The sequence below is a fragment of the Drosophila pseudoobscura genome, chromosome 3, assembly GCF_009870125.1.
Source record: "Drosophila pseudoobscura strain MV-25-SWS-2005 chromosome 3, UCI_Dpse_MV25, whole genome shotgun sequence".
Lineage (NCBI taxonomy): Eukaryota > Metazoa > Arthropoda > Insecta > Diptera > Drosophilidae > Drosophila > Drosophila pseudoobscura.
The window spans coordinates 15,393,334-15,406,404 of record NC_046680.1 but is presented as its reverse complement, the minus strand read 5'-3'; the positions used below and the strand labels follow the sequence as shown (position 1 = coordinate 15,406,404).

The following is a 13,071-nucleotide window of genomic DNA, read 5'->3' as shown; positions in this document are numbered from 1 at the left end:
TGGAAATAAACGGGGGCACCAGGGACACAGTAGCTGAGTTACTCGAACAAGGCGTTGCCAGGTCAACGAATCGTATTCGTAGTAGTCCCAGAAACCGAAGTCAATCAAATATAAACAGACAGAAACAAAACTAGAAACGGAGCTGTAACGAAACCAGCTACGAGCAAAATCGAAAATATAATATACTCTTAAATTCCGTGAAAATGTTTTGGGGTATCAGCCCAGCGGTTGACTTGTACGAAGAGTATGTGAAGGCGTTCAAGATCAAGGATGACCCACTGCCCGAGGAGCAGGAGGGGGCATGCGGAGATGGAGCATCTCCTTCCGGGTCTCTCAACATACTGATATGCGGCGGAGGCGATCCGCGCCATATAATCAAGACACTGGCCAAACGCTACACATACAAAACCAAGCCCAAGCTGAACATATACGTGCTGGACGGGTGTGCCGAGATAGCGGCCCGGAGTATGCTGCTCCTGGGCGTGGCCCTGGAGCCGCCAGAGTCCTTCAGCTTGGTGTACAAGGCCCACCTTTTCATGGACATCTATGGGAACTCGTTGATGCGGCCGAGCTCCCACCACTACGTGGCAGCCAAGGGTCGCACGCTGCTAAAAATGGTCACCGACGAGGCGGAGCTTCAACGGCTGGCGCCCATGCTCAGCTTGGAGGGGCTGAAGTACAAGGAGCGCGACGGCCTCGAGATGTCCTTCAGCTTCTGGCAGCCCCAGCCATTGCACAAGTACAACATTGCCGCCTACTGGGAGCAGAGATCGCGTGCCCTGCTGGGGAGTCGTTACGACCACCGCAACGGCGCCTTTGACTGGGACCTGAGCATGACCCTAAAGAGCCGCGAGGGTCAGCAGATCTGCTCGCAAGAGTACCGCTACTGGCGGGAGAGCGGGGTGGCCTTCGTGTTCCCCGAGTACGAACAGTGCAAGCCAAACAAGACATTTGCTGCCGGGCTGGTGCGCAACGGACGCACCTATCTGCACCGCGGCTACGTGGGCGACATCCAAACGGGCCCCTTCTGCGGCTTCGGGTTGCGCAGCTCCGAGGAGCGTATGCACAACTCTGTCCACGGCGACAACGACTATCGGGCCACAGATGTGACCGAGCGCAACCTCCTCGAGCTCTTCCACGAGCTGCAGACACAAACCGTCTACGAGCACGATTCCACTCGATCACGCCGCTACGGCTCCGTTCAGTTACTCATGACGCCCCTGCTCACCCACAACGAGTGCGATGCCGAGGGGCAAGCCAGCTACGATCGACCCTGGATAAAGGTGCCGGATGTGACCGTGCACTTCGTGTCGCCCATGGAGATGGTGCAGCTAAAACAGGGAGCGGCTCGCTGGACGAACACCTTTGACATTGTCTTCGTTGCCTTCAACTACTTCTCCTTCCTGAGCAAGGAGTTCTTCCAGTCCCTGCATCCGCGGGCCTTGCTCCTTTTGGAGACAAAGCTGATGACGGTGGAGCGCAAGGACAATGTCCAGAGCTATGAGACCAAGGCCAAGGAGCTCATGAAGCAGGCTGGCTTGAAGAGTGTTATTAATTACCAGGCCATCAATGGCAAGCATATGCTACTGAAGTACAAGCGAACTGAGGCAACTGATCCAGACGAGGAAGAGGACAAGGACGAGGGCGATGATGTTGAGGCTGAGGCTGAGGCTGAGTCTGGATCTAACAACGAGCCAGAAGAGGTCCATGAGATGCAATTGACTGAACTTGTTTAATTTCAATACATTTTGTTTATTCAGTTCTCCCTTTTCTTTTTCTTCTTACCCGCCGCCCATGTGTCCAGTTGAAACTCCATGCCATCTTTGCGTTGACGCAGTGTCTGGGGGGTGGCAAAGGCCGTCGTGTGTCTGCGCTCCTCCTCAAAGTCGAGCAGATGATCGATACGTACGTTGAGCTTTCTTGCCCTCGTCCCAAGAGCCTTTCGACTGTCGTCTGCCCTTCGCTGGGTGTCCATGTCAACGACCTTTCTGCGTGGAACATGCTTCAACGCAGAATCCCAATTGCCGGTTTTCTTCAGATCGAGCATGATGTTGATCATTTGGTTGAGGGTGAGGGATTTTCCGGAACCAGATCCCCACTGCAGGTATCGATCCAGAGGCAAGCGAGCCATGCGCAGACCCAGCCGCTTCGCCTTGGCCAGCGAGAGGGGCTCGTTGTTCATTGTATCCACCATGGCGCCAACTATGTATATGTCGTCCGGGTTGTATGTGACTAGATCCTCGCGGCAGTGGGGTGTCAGATAGACCAGATTTTGCTTGTCGAAAAGCTCAGTAAAGCATTGCTTGTGCACGTTCATTGGAAACTCCGGATTGAGCATAGTCGGGATGTAGCGCTTCAGGTTCTGCATGCACTTTCCCTCCAACTGGGCATTGCAGTAGTGCAGATCGAAGGGCTCGTCGTTGAGGCGGTTCTCGGCGAAGCACAGCATTAGCTGCTTGGCCGCATAGGAGGCCTCTCGATTGTTCATGTGCTTGTCATAGGAGCAGTCCAGCACCATCTTGGGGGCGAACTGCATGGCGCGCGTTAAACGATTGTTTTGCCAGTGATTGATCGTTGTGTCGTAGATGCGCAGGAACATGGAGGTGTGTGCCAGGCCATAGATTATGTGGGTGTTCTCCTCCCGCTCTTTTCGCATGTCGGCGATTCGACGCTCTGTGTCTTCGGCCCGCTGTGCTTTCTTCCGCCGCTCCGCCTCTTTTTTCATATTAATCTGCCACAGAAAGGCGTAGTACTTTATGCGTGCGGATTTTGTGGGCAACGACAGCACGTGGTCCCAGTGATGATCCTGAAAAAAGTCCAAGGCCGGCACGCGACGTCCCTCCTGATGGGCAATATCAGCCTCCAACTGCAGAACCTTTCGCCTCTTCCCACGATCCTCTTCGGTTTCTGCTGGCCCGTCGCTTATCACTGGACTAGCCTGTGCAAAGGGATTCGAAAACTTCTTTGAGTTCACTTCACTGCCGGCAAACGCATTGTCGCCGTCGAATGTTTTGAATGAATCAGACACTCTCCTGGCAGGTATCGCACATCCTTTGAGCATGTGACTCGCCAGTCTCCATGGTCTCAGTGTTTTCAGCATTTTTCGGTCCAATTTATTGCAGAAATTGTTTTATAATGATGTTTATAAAGAAGTACGGCGTCAGGGTTGCCACCCGCCAACAACAGCTGGCCGCTGTCGAGGTTGCCAGACTGGCCCGTTACTGTTGCGCTGTGACTGTCTGTATAATAAGAAGCGGCATTTGCCGACAATTTTTGCGCTTGGTTTGGAAAAACGTGTAAAAGAATTATATATTTACAAAAAAGAAGCCGCAAGACATATAAACACGATTAGCAATGGCTTTGGTTTGCGCACGTAAGTAGCTACACATTTCTAAAGCGACTTTGGGTGGAAACTCACTTTTTCGGCCGTTCCTCCAGTGACAAACGAAGTCCCCGAGACGCCCGTCGTGTCTCCCCACTCGGGAGCCGTCTTCGAGAAGCGAGTGATTGAAAAGTATTTATTGGAGAATGGCTGCGATCCCATTAGCGGCAAGGAGTTGAAGGCGGAAGATCTAATTGAGCTGAAAACGCCCGCGTTGGTGAAACCCAAGCCGCCCAGTGCCACCAGCATTCCGGCTACTCTGAAAACAATGCAGGACGAGTGGGACGCCCTAATGATTCACTCGTTCACACAGCGCCAACAGCTGCAAACAACGCGACAAGAGCTGTCCCATGCCCTGTATCAACATGATGCCGCCTGCCGTGTGATTGCACGTCTTAACAAGGAAGTGGCCGCTGCTCGGGAGGCTCTGGCCACGCTGAAGCCCCAGGCCGGTGTTATGAATGCACCCACGGCGATTCCACAGCCGGCCCTGGCCTCTGAAGCTGGCGGTGCCGCTGCACATCCCATGGAGCAGGCTGGCATGAATGCTGAGGTGATACAGAAACTCCAGGACAAGGCTACAGTGCTCACGCAGGAGCGCAAGAAACGCGGACGCACCGTTCCTGAGGATCTGGTGTCACCTGATCAGGTGAAGAGCTTCCTAACGGTGGCCTCCCATCCTGGCCTGCATTCGGCCTCGGTACCCGGCATCCTGGCCCTAGACATCAACAGTGCCGACCACAGCAAGATCCTGACCGGCGGCAATGACAAGAACGCAACCGTCTTCAACAAGGACACCGAGCAGGTGGTGGCCATTCTCAAGGGACACACCAAGAAGATCACCAAAGTAATCTACCATCCCAACGAGGACACAGTCATCACCGGCTCGCCAGACATGAATATTCGCATCTGGCACGTTCCCACATCCCAGACGCAGCTACTCCTGCGCTGCCATGACGGACCGGTGACCGGACTCTCGTTGCACCCCACTGGCGACTACTTGCTCTCCACATCGTCTGACAAGCACTGGGCCTTCTCCGACATACGCACTGGACGGCTGCTCACAAAGGTTATCGACACCGCGGAGGTTGGTCTGACGACGGCCCAGTTCCATCCTGACGGCTTGATTTTCGGTACGGGCACTGTCGATTCCCAAGTCAAGATCTGGGATCTGAAGGAGCAGAGCAATGTGGCAAACTTCCCCGGCCACACTGGTCCCATTTCGGCCATCTCCTTCTCCGAGAACGGCTACTACTTGGCCACCGCGGCAGACGACGCCTGTGTCAAGCTGTGGGATTTGCGCAAGTTAAAGAACTTTAAAACAATCCAACTGGACGATGGCTACGAGGTCAAGGATCTGTGCTTCGACCAGAGCGGCACATATCTGGCCATTGCCGGAACCGATGTCAGGTGAGTCGTCGTCGTCCCTCTACAGCTAAATGCACAGCTTTTGAATCAGTTGAATAGCTTCATATATAGATTTATAGAAATCGAGTGAATCAGAGCTTGTTCTTGCGTCGCTGCTGCAGTTGCAAGCGATGATGCTTCTTAAAGTGCTCCATCCAGTTATGTAGGCGGTTCTGCTTGACCAGTGCCCGCCTCGACATTTCCTTCTCCGATGCCATGCGGCGACGAACCTGCTGTTCCAAGCTTCGGAGCTTAGTCGGCTCAATATGGTCCAGCTTGGACAGCAGCTCCTGTTGCAGGACATTGGTGTTAGACAGCGTTGGCTTTGAAGTCAAATTTGGTCTTACCATAACATAGGATTGGATCTTCTCCACCTTGGCCAGGGTCGTGTCCTGCTCGTCCTCGTACGTCGACTTTGCGGCTGGCAGAGGAGCCTGCATGTCTTCCATTGTGCGCCATTGCTTCGACGACTTCTGTGCTGGCTTCAGCGGCGGCGGCGGTGGCTTCGACTCCTCCTTTTTCTGCTCCGGATGCACTTTGTTCTGTATGTGCTTAAGGATTACAGGGACAATGCTGTTGAGCCTTATGTTCAGCTTGCTGGGAGGGAAATATATGTGTATTCGAACTGATCTCTCGCAGCACAACTCTCAACTCACTCTTTGCAGTAGCTCTGCTCGTAGACGCTCAACAACTCGGTGGCACGTTGCTGAAGGCCAGCCACGCGACGCTGCAAGAACTCTGGGTCCTTCAGGAAAACGTTTGCAGTCACCTTGCGCTCGAATGTTTTTTTCTGCAAGCACGACAGTTGCTAAGAATATACCTTATAGGAAGAGAAAATTGATTCCACTCACGGCTTTGTCGTGGAGTATGCCCACGATGTGGTTGAGCAGGGCCAGCTGGGTGAATCGTCGGTTGTAGTTGGAGACCTTTAGGCGGTTCCTTTCGTAGCCCCTAATCCAAACGTCTGCATCCAAGTGGTTGCGCTTCGCGAGATAAGGCCTCACCACTTTCTCCATGTAGTTCTGCACTTGCTGCACCTGTTCCAGGCCGGCTGGATGTCGCTCACTAATCTCCATGCAGACGATCTCCTTAGGCATGGTCAGCCTATCCCTATCAGGACCCTCCTCTGCCAGCTCATCCACCGTGTCATCGAAATAGCTGATTAGCTTGAGCAGATACTGGAAGCGGCCATAGACTTCCTGCACCTCCATCAGGATACGCTGATGCTCGAGCTTAACCTCGTTAAGCTCCTCCGCCACCTTGTTCTCCTTCAGCATCTTCAGCTTCTGTTGGGCCTCCAGCATTTTCTTAAACTCGTCTGCCTCCATTTTCTTCAGCGACTCTTCGGCGAACTTGTGAAAGTCTTCTGCCTTCCCGTACAACCTGTCCTGGTGCTCCTTCTCGCGTTTCCTATCCAGAAACATCTCCTGCGTGGCATAGTGCATGAATCGGTTGCGCGTGATGTCGCGTAGCAGTAAAATGTCGCTAAGGAAATGAGCAAGTCAGTCTTCGACGGGAGTTCGCTTTACTTACCCCAACCCCCGTCCACTCACGTTTTCATGCGGAACTTTCTGGCCAAGCGCTGCGAACTGGCGTCGGTTATGTACTCCGGATCGATGGTTGTAACCACGCATGGAGCCCGGGGATTGGCAACTTCGCCGCGCTGTAACCAAACCATTAATTAATGCCATTGACTCTTGCAATGTGATTGATATTCCTACCGCATTGAAATCATCAATTGATAGATTGATGGGCTTGGGTGCTTCCGGCTCCTTGTGGGTCCGAGGACGTATAAAATCTATCAAAGCAAGGATTTTGCGTTAAATCATCATTCCCGTCACTCCCAATACTTGAATTTTACCTTCATATTTCCTATAGACTTTTATTTTAGATTTGTGCATTTCGTACGTGCTGTTTCCTCTGCGAAACTCGTTTTCCCGTACTCGTTTACCCGTATTCGATTATGTTGCCATGGCTACAATATTGATGATATTCGCTTTCCTTTTCAGGGTTTACCTATGCAAGCAGTGGCAGGATCTGAAGATATTCAACGACCACACGGCCCTAGCAACCGGCGTCCGCTTCGGGAAGCATGCCCAGTACCTCGCCTCCACCAGCATGGACCGCACACTGAAGTTGTATGCCATCGAATAAGCACTGGCGGCGGCGGCCAGACTAGCAGATTACCAACTAAGTCCTAAAATGTACGAGTATCTAAGCTCTTGTGTGTACTTCAAAGAAATAATTCAGTAAAATAAACCTGACCCTTTTATCCGAAAACCACACTGAGCGTACGTACGTATATTGGCATGTTTAATTCTGCATTACTGTATATACTTAGAAATATTCAACGAGACTGCCGCGTCGGGGACTGGGCGACTCGGCAAGGGCTCGCCTTCACGAGGCCGAGATCTGCTTCAGTGGTCTCTCCAAATAGGCGGCCAGGGACATGGCCTTTTGCTTGAGTAGGCCCAATCCGACTTGGCTCCTGGCATACAGGCACAACAGCACACTAGCCACCTGCAATAAAATCGTTGATCAAGAATTAGTCTGAGGATGTGATTTGATTGAGACTCTTGCCTGTGTTATTGCCACATGACCCGTCTCGCAATCAATCAGCACAAAGGTCAATCGGTCTTCGCGGAATGCATTCCGTCCATGTTTTTCGTAGGCTGCCCAAATATTGCTGGCAATGGCGGCAGTAATGCGAGCATCCTTATCGCCATATCCGGAGTAGGCCAAGAGTGCACCCTCCTGACTCAGCAGACTGTAAGTACAGACACTGATTAGTTTCACTGCATTTCAATGATACTACTATCTTACAGGGTGTTCTCCACGCCCCCGGTATTTGCCTGGCTTAGAACTTGTGTGAGAGCCTTGGGTTTCAGCATCTTGAGAAGTTTGTTAAAACATAAAAGGAAAAAAACAACTTAGCCTCCACAGAGTGCACACTGAATGGCAAAAGGCTGTCAGCTGGCTGGTTTGTTCACGTTGCATCGTGAGTGGCAACTCTCTGGCGCCAAAAGAGAATTTGATTTGATTGCATTTAAAAAGTTGGTTTTGCCAGCGAGCCCAGGAATACTATATTTAATTTTTAATAATTGCGGTAGTGGCTCTTAAAATGAAAATGGTACATAGTACATATTTTCTATACATTTTAATCTTTAAAACATTTGTGTTAAAGATGGTCTCATTTTAGGTTACATGATATTCACGCCGCGTCGTCATAGGCCTCTAAAACGATTCTTTAATCGTTAACAATTCATGGTATCTGCCTGCTACGTATTTCCGGACAACATCGTCATCTTATTGCGTATGACGTCATGGATAAACTAGGTCACGGACTTATTACGCAGCAAAACTGCAGCATAACTCCCTTTGTCCTCAATAACAGTTTAGGTTTTCCAACCACCGAATTTTCAACCTTTCAGAAGGCAGCATACCTGTATTTTTCCTCATACTACGCCGTCGTTTGCCTGAAAAGACCTTGAACCGGGTTGCATTTGAAATTGCGAAATGCGCATGACTCAGCGAACCCCCATACCTTCCCATTCCCTTCTATTAAAAACAGTGAGCGAATGCACCCTAACAGATTTTGCGGGTTCTTTGCTACCGAAGCTAGAAACTGGGTCAACTACGCAATAGCATTACGATTATGATGATTTATGGTTTTGGAGGAGTCGAATGAATGCGTATGCTAGGGATGGTGTTGCATTAAAAATGTATTTATTAACTTAGATTCAACCAAATTTAGTCTTGGATAAGATAAATCGAGCAATCCGATGTCCGCTCTTGGGGGTGACAGTACCGAACACACTGCATTGGTACATTATATCGCAATATTGATGGAGTTTCTTAAGTTAATTAAATATTACTACTGCTAAATATTATGTACACTTGGACAAAAATACATCGGAGGTGCATGCACACCTCCTCTATATGACATTGTTTGGTGTAGCCTTCAAAACTAATTTATTTTGGATTCAAGTCTCTGTGCGGGTGAAGAGAAATATATTGAGAGAGAGAAAGAGTGTTCATTAGAGCCAAACGATTTTTGAGGATGTCGGTGTGGTTGGGGTGGAACTGGGGAGTGCGCTGGCGGTACTGCGCTGCACTGCACTGTAACGATCCGATCTGTTAAGCTGGTGTTTAGAATTGCATTCGCGTTGCTTGTTGTATGTCTGTTGCTGGAGTTGTTCTGGCTGTTCAGCTAGCTAACTTAATTACAATCTTATCTACATGCTAAACATGTCCGCCTTTTTCTTTCGAGTCTACGAAATATCAAAATACATACATATGTATGATGTATGCATGTGTACAACTATAAATGTCCTTCGTATTCGATCACAGCGCGCGCTCAATATCAAAACAAAACTTTTAAACAATAGTAACGCAAAGTTTTGTTAGTATTTAAGAGGTGGCACGGCACCAAAAGGGTCCATTAAAGGGTCCACGTAACTAAAGTTTTTTGTTTGTTTTTGTTTTTCGAAGGGAGAGGATTTTGATTTAATCTCAAGACCCTATTGCGTTGTGGAGCGAGCACGCTTAGGGTTGCAGTAAAGAGATACAAGCATGGATGGGTCTGGCTCGTTCTTCTCGGCCTTCTTCCTCGTTTGCGTCGGCAGGCGATCCGTAAATGTCTTGGGTAAGCCAGCTTTAAGAAGCGCCTTGCGATCGTACATGTCCAGATTATCGTTGTAGTAGGTTATGGCCTCCCAGCACATTTCGCTCAGCTTTGGCACGGTCATCCACATCTTGTAGAGACCGTTGCGTCGACGCATCTCCTTCTCATTGTACTCGATGCCACCGAACACGTACATGCAGCCGTTGTCCGAATGTGCGGCCGAATGGAAGTACAGGGGTCGGGGCAGACTTGTCTCAATGAGGAACCACTGCTTGGTGCGCATATTCAGCTTCCAAATATCAGAAAAATATGTCGAAAAGTCACCCTAAGCATGGTGGGGAGGAATATTTTGAATATGTTAATAGTATCTTTCAAGAAGAGATCACCGAGTTGAACGCACCTGCAAGCCACCCGTGATGAAGGCTTCGATATCTCCATTGGTGGACTGGTGTTGCACACACGAGAAGCACTTGCGCGGCTTCGGATAGCCCTTATTGTTCTGCTCCACATCGACGATCCGTCGATCTGGGAAAGTGTCGAAGTAGTCCCAGCAGTTGTCATCCAAGTTGTACGCTGGAATGCGCTGAAGATCGTACACAGAGTGCGAAGTCCCGCCTCCAAGCACAAAGATGTGCTTTCCATCGTAGATCACCTCGTGGCGGTAGCGGCCCTCGGGATCTTCGCGCATCTCCGGCCGACTAATGTACACATTCTCCCACACTCCTGTGCGCAGGTCCAAGCGATAGACGTCGCAGGTATAGTCGAAGCCAGTTGTTCCCCCGATTGTGTACAGATAATTTTTGTGGATCACAATCCCTGGACCGTATTGGGCAGTTGGTCGATCCCCGGTGACCTTCAAGCGTTCGACGGCAGGCGTCGCCCCAACACTGGCCGTGCGATACACATAGCAATCGTTCGAACAGGACTCCCCGAAGGGATAGCCAGTACCTCCATGGGACTGCAAAGAGCAAAAGAACGATCAAATGAAACTTATCTCTGTTTGTTTGGTATTTAGGAAGCGAGCAGTAGTGTGTGCACGCCCCTGAAATTGCTGGCTATGCATCAAATTAGAAGATATTGAGCCAGCAGGGCCTGCTTATCTGCTCTGGAGGGAACCGAACAGAGGCTGACCAGTGTCGGCTCCCCAGATAAGCGGAAACATGCCTCGCCAGTATGTTTTGTGTGTATCGGTCATGATTCGTCATCAAATTATAGCTAATTGAGGAATGCACGGGAAAGGGAAAAGGAAAGGGCATTTTCAGCCAGCATAAAATGCCAAAGGCAGTCAGACTCAGTCACAGCCACAGCCAAAAAGCGCGCGCGCTCTCAGCTGTGATGTGAGGGTGATGTAGCGGGCACGGGAAGTGATTTTGTTTTTCATCGCGAGCTTGGCAAGGGGGAAAAGCTGGAAAACAAGTTGTTGCATGCCGCAGCATAAACAACAAACAACAACTGCGTAGTAACCAAAATGGAAAGCAAAACAACAGAAAGAGGGTTGGACTCGGATGGCATGCGCACAGACAGGGACGGAGACAGAGACAGAGGCGGAGGTGGACACAGAGAGAGAGAGAGAGAGAGAGACAGACATTGAGACTGCTGCAGTGGCAACGGCAATGGCCATGGGGGCAGCTGTTGGCGCTCGGAATCGGGCGATTCCCGTTTGTTTGGCCTGACATTTCGAGTGTTTAGAATGCATAAACAAAGCGGAGAGGCGGAAGAGCATCATTGGCAAGGCTGGGCAAGGCAGGGCAGGGCGTGGCATTGGCCCTGGCATCGATCCGTATTGCACAGAGAGCTCTGTTTAACCCAGAAATACTTTCGATAGAGAGATCTGCTGTGGTTCCTTCCTACAAGGCCCGTTATTGGATGCACTGGGTGCACATTGGGCGCTGCCCGTGACATCCGCACACCCTGCACTATTGGCCCAAAATGGTTTTCGTTGCTAGGAAAAACAAGTTTTCACTATAATTTGCGGAACGGGGCAGACATCGCGGGTCTAGGGGTTTTTCTAACAGTTTCGCTTTCCTATTCACACACACACACACAGACCCCCACGCGCATTTGCACTCTCGCACACACACACACAGAAGATCAGAGAGACAATTATCTATTTTTGTCTTGCACCTCCCTCGACAAATACTCACAATCAACACGTTATTGTGAATGGTCAATGCGTTGGAGGCCAGCTCCATAGGCAAGTTGCTGGCGTTCTCTGCATTCAGCTCCAGCCTCCAGAGATTGGTGGCAAAGTTATAGCTCCAGAGCTCCTGGAAGAGCAGGCAGCGACCGCGACGAGCTGCAGTGACGGCGCTCCGGGGATTGTAGCCGCCCAGAGAGTACAGATGAGAATTTGAAGCGATGATGCGGTGGCCACTGCGGGCCAGCGGGTAGCCACCAGCGCAATGCTTATACTTGTAGGCGCACTTCACCAGACGCAGGGGCTGGAAGCTGTACTGGCGCAGTGTCTTTGGCTGCTGCTGTTCCTCATCGGATAAGAGGGACGCGCTAAGGGCGCTTTTTGAAATGTCTTTGGAGTCCTGTTCGTCGGCGTCGTCGCTGGAGCTGCTCGACTCATCTGAAAACATTTCCTCAAGCTCCGAGTCCGAATCCGAATCGCCATAGTCCACATCCACATCGTCGTCGTCCTCCTCGTCCTCGTCGTCCATGTCACTGGCCGCATCCATCGGCTCTACAGCTGCTATGACCTGAAAGCGTGCCACAATATCCGCATGGGCCCGCAGGACCTCCTGTTGCTGGTCGATTATATTCTCCCGATGGCCTCCCTCCTCTGGCATGTCTTGCTCCTCTGCCATTTCTTGATCCATGATATTGTTGTTGTGCTCCCGATTCGATGGCAGCCACAGGGGATATATGACTGTCGTGTAGATGTAGTGCAGCAGCTTGGCCACGAACAGAAAATATCTCCAGGTATGACGCAGTGTGAATATAGTGATGCACTTGAGTCTGGCTGGTTGTAGCATGTGCATACCACGCTTAATTAACTGAATTATATAATAGACAATTTTGAATCCTGTTCAATATCGTTTTTTTTTGGGGATTTCTATAGAACTGAACTGAAAATATTGTCTAATTTTTACGAATTTTGGATATTGTTGTTTTCGGGAGAGGGCCACGACCTCGCACAGCTGGTTTTGCTATACTGCTTGCTTTGTTGCTGTCATTTTGACATTCCTCGCTCGCACTCACACACATCTGTGGCACATGTGTATGATATGGGTAAAATGTTATTTATCGCTGAAATTATTACGACACGAACTTGTAATTATTATTTTTATTGCACATTGATTGAAACTGCATTAAGTAAATTAATCCATTTTAACAACTACGCTTTAAACTGCAAAACAGTGTGACCGCGGATTTATCGTTAAAATATACCGTCCAACCCTCAGAAATATACCAAAATATTTCGTCTCAATTTAAAAATATACCGTAAATATACTGACGAATTATTTCTGTTCACGTTCCATCATATTCCTCGATTTTGATATTCGGTTCAATATTACTAGCTTTCTAAGAACCTCAGCTCTCAACTCGTTATTTTAGTCGATTGATCAATCAATTTCCTACAAGAATGGTTACATAAAATATATCATCTTTATTATATTGCTTAAGAAATAACGTTCAAGCTAAATTGGTC

General features: G+C 49.8%; 6 protein-coding genes and 1 long non-coding RNA gene across 7 annotated transcripts; 3 read left to right on the top strand and 4 right to left on the bottom strand.

The window, feature by feature from the left end:
* The first annotated feature begins 99 nt into the window (after nucleotides 1-99).
* On the top strand, nucleotides 100-1,762 carry Dnaaf3 (Dynein axonemal assembly factor 3). Its single transcript, XM_001361288.4, has one exon. It carries the CDS (start codon nucleotides 204-206, stop codon nucleotides 1,734-1,736), a length of 1,533 nt encoding a protein of 510 aa, XP_001361325.3. The 5' UTR covers nucleotides 100-203; the 3' UTR covers nucleotides 1,737-1,762.
* On the bottom strand, nucleotides 1,732-3,166 carry rswl (tRNA methyltransferase roswell). The gene has a single exon (XM_001361287.4). It carries the CDS (start codon nucleotides 3,098-3,100, stop codon nucleotides 1,757-1,759), a length of 1,344 nt encoding a protein of 447 aa, XP_001361324.3. The 5' UTR covers nucleotides 3,101-3,166; the 3' UTR covers nucleotides 1,732-1,756.
* Nucleotides 3,167-3,240: 74 nt separating this feature from the next.
* Nucleotides 3,241-7,069, top strand: Prp19 (pre-mRNA processing factor 19). The gene is made up of 3 exons (XM_001361284.5): nucleotides 3,241-3,373; nucleotides 3,439-4,792; nucleotides 6,799-7,069. Exons 1-3 carry the CDS (start codon nucleotides 3,355-3,357, stop codon nucleotides 6,941-6,943), a joined length of 1,518 nt encoding a protein of 505 aa, XP_001361321.1. The 5' UTR covers nucleotides 3,241-3,354; the 3' UTR covers nucleotides 6,944-7,069.
* LOC4804820 (uncharacterized) lies at nucleotides 4,838-6,799 on the bottom strand. Its single transcript, XM_001361285.4, has 7 exons — nucleotides 6,651-6,799; nucleotides 6,511-6,587; nucleotides 6,343-6,452; nucleotides 5,641-6,274; nucleotides 5,446-5,579; nucleotides 5,137-5,386; nucleotides 4,838-5,079 (listed from the first exon to the last, which is right to left on the bottom strand). The coding sequence occupies exons 1-7, from the start codon at nucleotides 6,688-6,690 to the stop codon at nucleotides 4,882-4,884; spliced, it is 1,443 nt and encodes a 480-aa protein (XP_001361322.3). The 5' UTR covers nucleotides 6,691-6,799; the 3' UTR covers nucleotides 4,838-4,881.
* A 9-nt stretch (nucleotides 7,070-7,078) lies between the features above and the next one.
* On the bottom strand, nucleotides 7,079-7,770 carry Lamtor2 (Late endosomal/lysosomal adaptor, MAPK and MTOR activator 2). Its single transcript, XM_001361283.5, has 3 exons — nucleotides 7,613-7,770; nucleotides 7,370-7,556; nucleotides 7,079-7,309 (listed from the first exon to the last, which is right to left on the bottom strand). Exons 1-3 carry the CDS (start codon nucleotides 7,678-7,680, stop codon nucleotides 7,187-7,189), a joined length of 378 nt encoding a protein of 125 aa, XP_001361320.3. The 5' UTR covers nucleotides 7,681-7,770; the 3' UTR covers nucleotides 7,079-7,186.
* A 21-nt stretch (nucleotides 7,771-7,791) lies between these two features.
* Nucleotides 7,792-9,062, top strand: LOC26534145 (uncharacterized). Its single transcript, XR_001452285.2, has 2 exons — nucleotides 7,792-7,919; nucleotides 7,989-9,062. It is a non-coding gene; the product is annotated as an uncharacterized lncRNA (long non-coding RNA).
* On the bottom strand, nucleotides 8,745-12,806 carry slim (scruin like at the midline). The gene is made up of 3 exons (XM_001361282.4): nucleotides 11,558-12,806; nucleotides 9,814-10,371; nucleotides 8,745-9,738 (listed from the first exon to the last, which is right to left on the bottom strand). Exons 1-3 carry the CDS (start codon nucleotides 12,398-12,400, stop codon nucleotides 9,310-9,312), a joined length of 1,830 nt encoding a protein of 609 aa, XP_001361319.3. The 5' UTR covers nucleotides 12,401-12,806; the 3' UTR covers nucleotides 8,745-9,309.
* Between the last annotated feature and the right edge of the window lie 265 nt (nucleotides 12,807-13,071).